The sequence below is a fragment of the Pteropus vampyrus genome, unplaced genomic scaffold, assembly GCF_000151845.1.
Source record: "Pteropus vampyrus isolate Shadow unplaced genomic scaffold, Pvam_2.0 Scaffold433, whole genome shotgun sequence".
NCBI lineage: Eukaryota > Metazoa > Chordata > Mammalia > Chiroptera > Pteropodidae > Pteropus > Pteropus vampyrus.
The window spans coordinates 476482-478727 of record NW_011889214.1 but is presented as its reverse complement, the minus strand read 5'-3'; the positions used below and the strand labels follow the sequence as shown (position 1 = coordinate 478727).

General features: G+C 51.6%; 1 protein-coding gene across 1 annotated transcript in view; it reads left to right on the top strand.

Annotated features, from left to right (window-relative positions):
- Nucleotides 1-1352: 1352 nt before the first annotated feature.
- LOC105306345 (transmembrane protein 132B) overlaps nt 1353-2246 on the top strand; it is a 5302-nt gene continuing 4408 nt past the window's right edge. Inside the window, exon 1 of the mRNA XM_023523955.1 lies at nt 1353-1531. Within this exon, the coding sequence (XP_023379723.1) occupies nt 1368-1531 (164 nt within the window). The 5' untranslated portion in view covers nt 1353-1367. The remainder of the gene's footprint in view (nt 1532-2246) is intronic.

Sequence of the window (2246 nt, the reverse complement as noted above, 5' to 3'; positions counted from 1 at the left end):
TGTCTTTCCGTGTCTGACTTATTCAGTATAACACCCTCTAGGTGCATCCACGTTGTTGCGGATGGCAAGATTTCATTCTTTTTTATGGCCGAGTGATATTTCACTGTGTATCTATAGCGACAGGTACATCGATACCATCTGCATCTCTCTGTGTCTCATCTGTATATTGCGTCTTCTTCGCCCCTTGTCCATCGGTGGAGCCGATGGTAATTTGTCTCAAACGTGGAAGTTCGCTCTGCGAGTTTGGACACTGGCACTTCGGACCAGGAGGCCGGTGGACGGGCGCGTCTGGGGCGTGGGAGGGAGGCCTGGGCTGCAGGGACAAACGTGGTGAGGAAGACGAAGTCCAGAATGCGTCCTCGTCTGGGGCTTGCCTGGAGGCACTCAGGGCCAAGTGCGGGGGCCCTGCCAGCAGCCCGCGGGTCACCCCAAATGCGGCGTGCGACCTCGAGCCAGTTAGGTCCCATCGCCGGCCTCAGGTTCTTCATCTGTAAAGTGAGGTCATGGACCCTTCGCACCTTGTGATTCTGTGGTGAACTGATTGTTGACTTTGTGTCTTCTGCCCATGAAGTGACCCTGAGTCCCAGCTTCTCTCCGACACACACAGGGATAAGTAATTGACGCTTTCTCGATGGCACAGAAGAGAACGCCATCAGCATTTTACTCGTTTATCTGAAATGGGGGCTTCGATGGTCTAATCCGTAACCTGCTAACGCATGCACGTCAAAAGGATACCACACGAGCCGAGCCAAAGCCATAAAATGCTCCATCCTGGCTTCTGCTCTGCAAAATTATACTTTAATGATACAAAATAATTATATCCACATTTTAGTGCATTTCGTGAGTATTTTCCCATCAGGATTTTAATCTAGTGCAAAGCTCTCTTGGTTTTCAGAAAAGATCCTCTTTACGGCTTGAATAAAGTGGATATTTTTCTTAAGTAACATATGGCTACCTTTTATGCTTCTTCAAATATGGTGCCAGAGTGACATATGTCTCACCTGGGGTTTGTTTAGTGGTGGTTTGAGTACATAAAAGGTGAGGCAGACAAAAACACAAAGAGGCAACAAAGGTTCTGTAACTCCATTAAATTACGTTCATGGTTTTACTCATCAGTATTTCGTAATGCGAAATGGTTTTCCTGGAGTCTGATTATCAGTATTTGTCACTAATTAGTGCCTACAAATTACATTCTGTTCAAGTCATGCTCTGGCTGCCTCGGCATCTCCTAAGTCCCAGCCCCTGCGGTTCATGAACTGCCACCGTCAGCTTTCGCCTGTGTTTTTCCTGCTGCTGCATCTCGGGATCCCGAACCCTCCCCACAGGTGTCCAACCACTGCGATTCCGTTTTTGTGAATGGGAAGGAGATGAAGAGCAAAGTGGACACGATCGTGAACTTCACCCACCAGCACTTCACCTCGCAGTTGGAGGTCACCGTGTGGGCCCCCAGACTCCCCCTGCAGATAGAGATCTCGGACACGGAGCTGAGCCAGATCAAAGGCTGGAGGGTCCCCGTGGCCCCAAACAGAAGGTGAGGAAGCCAGCGGGGCGAGGTGGCTCTTGGACAGGACGGTAGGTCTGCGTCCCCTGGGATGGGGCCCCTATCTTGGTGGGAGGCACCGAACAGACACCCTCTGTGATATACGCCTAAGGATGAAAATATAAAACGGGCATGACTTTTCAATATATCAGTCAGTGTTTTTCATGCTATGTCCCTCTGCTCTCTGAAATCATCTCCCTTACCAGCAAGAATGGTCACCCTTCCCTTTGGGACATTTAAGTCGCTACGTAATGGTGCTGGCGAGTTTTCCTGTAACTTTCCACGTGGTTCTCAGACCCCTCAGGGAGGTGGACTGATGTATTGGGTTTCTGGAGTCAAGTGGAGCTCGAGCCGCGTCCGCCTGAGCAGCTGTCCCGGCCACACACCGACCCCCCAAGCCTTGGTTTCTCCACGTGCGACTAGGGACATGCTTCACGGCTGTGGTGATAGACGGAGTTAGCTAGGCACAGGGAGAGGACACAAACCAGGGGACAGCAGCCTGGGCTTGGGCCCTGTGTCTCAATGACCGGTCGAGTGACTGTGGCCAAGTCCCCTCTCTTCTGTGTACCTTGACCTCCTCGCTGGTAAGATTGGACAATAAAACCCCATCACCCCTCCGGGTTCTGTGGAGGTCAAATGAGCCGACCGCGTGTGGCTGGCGTGGGGCATGTGGCCGACCTATGTCAGTTCTCACGGTGGTGACTGG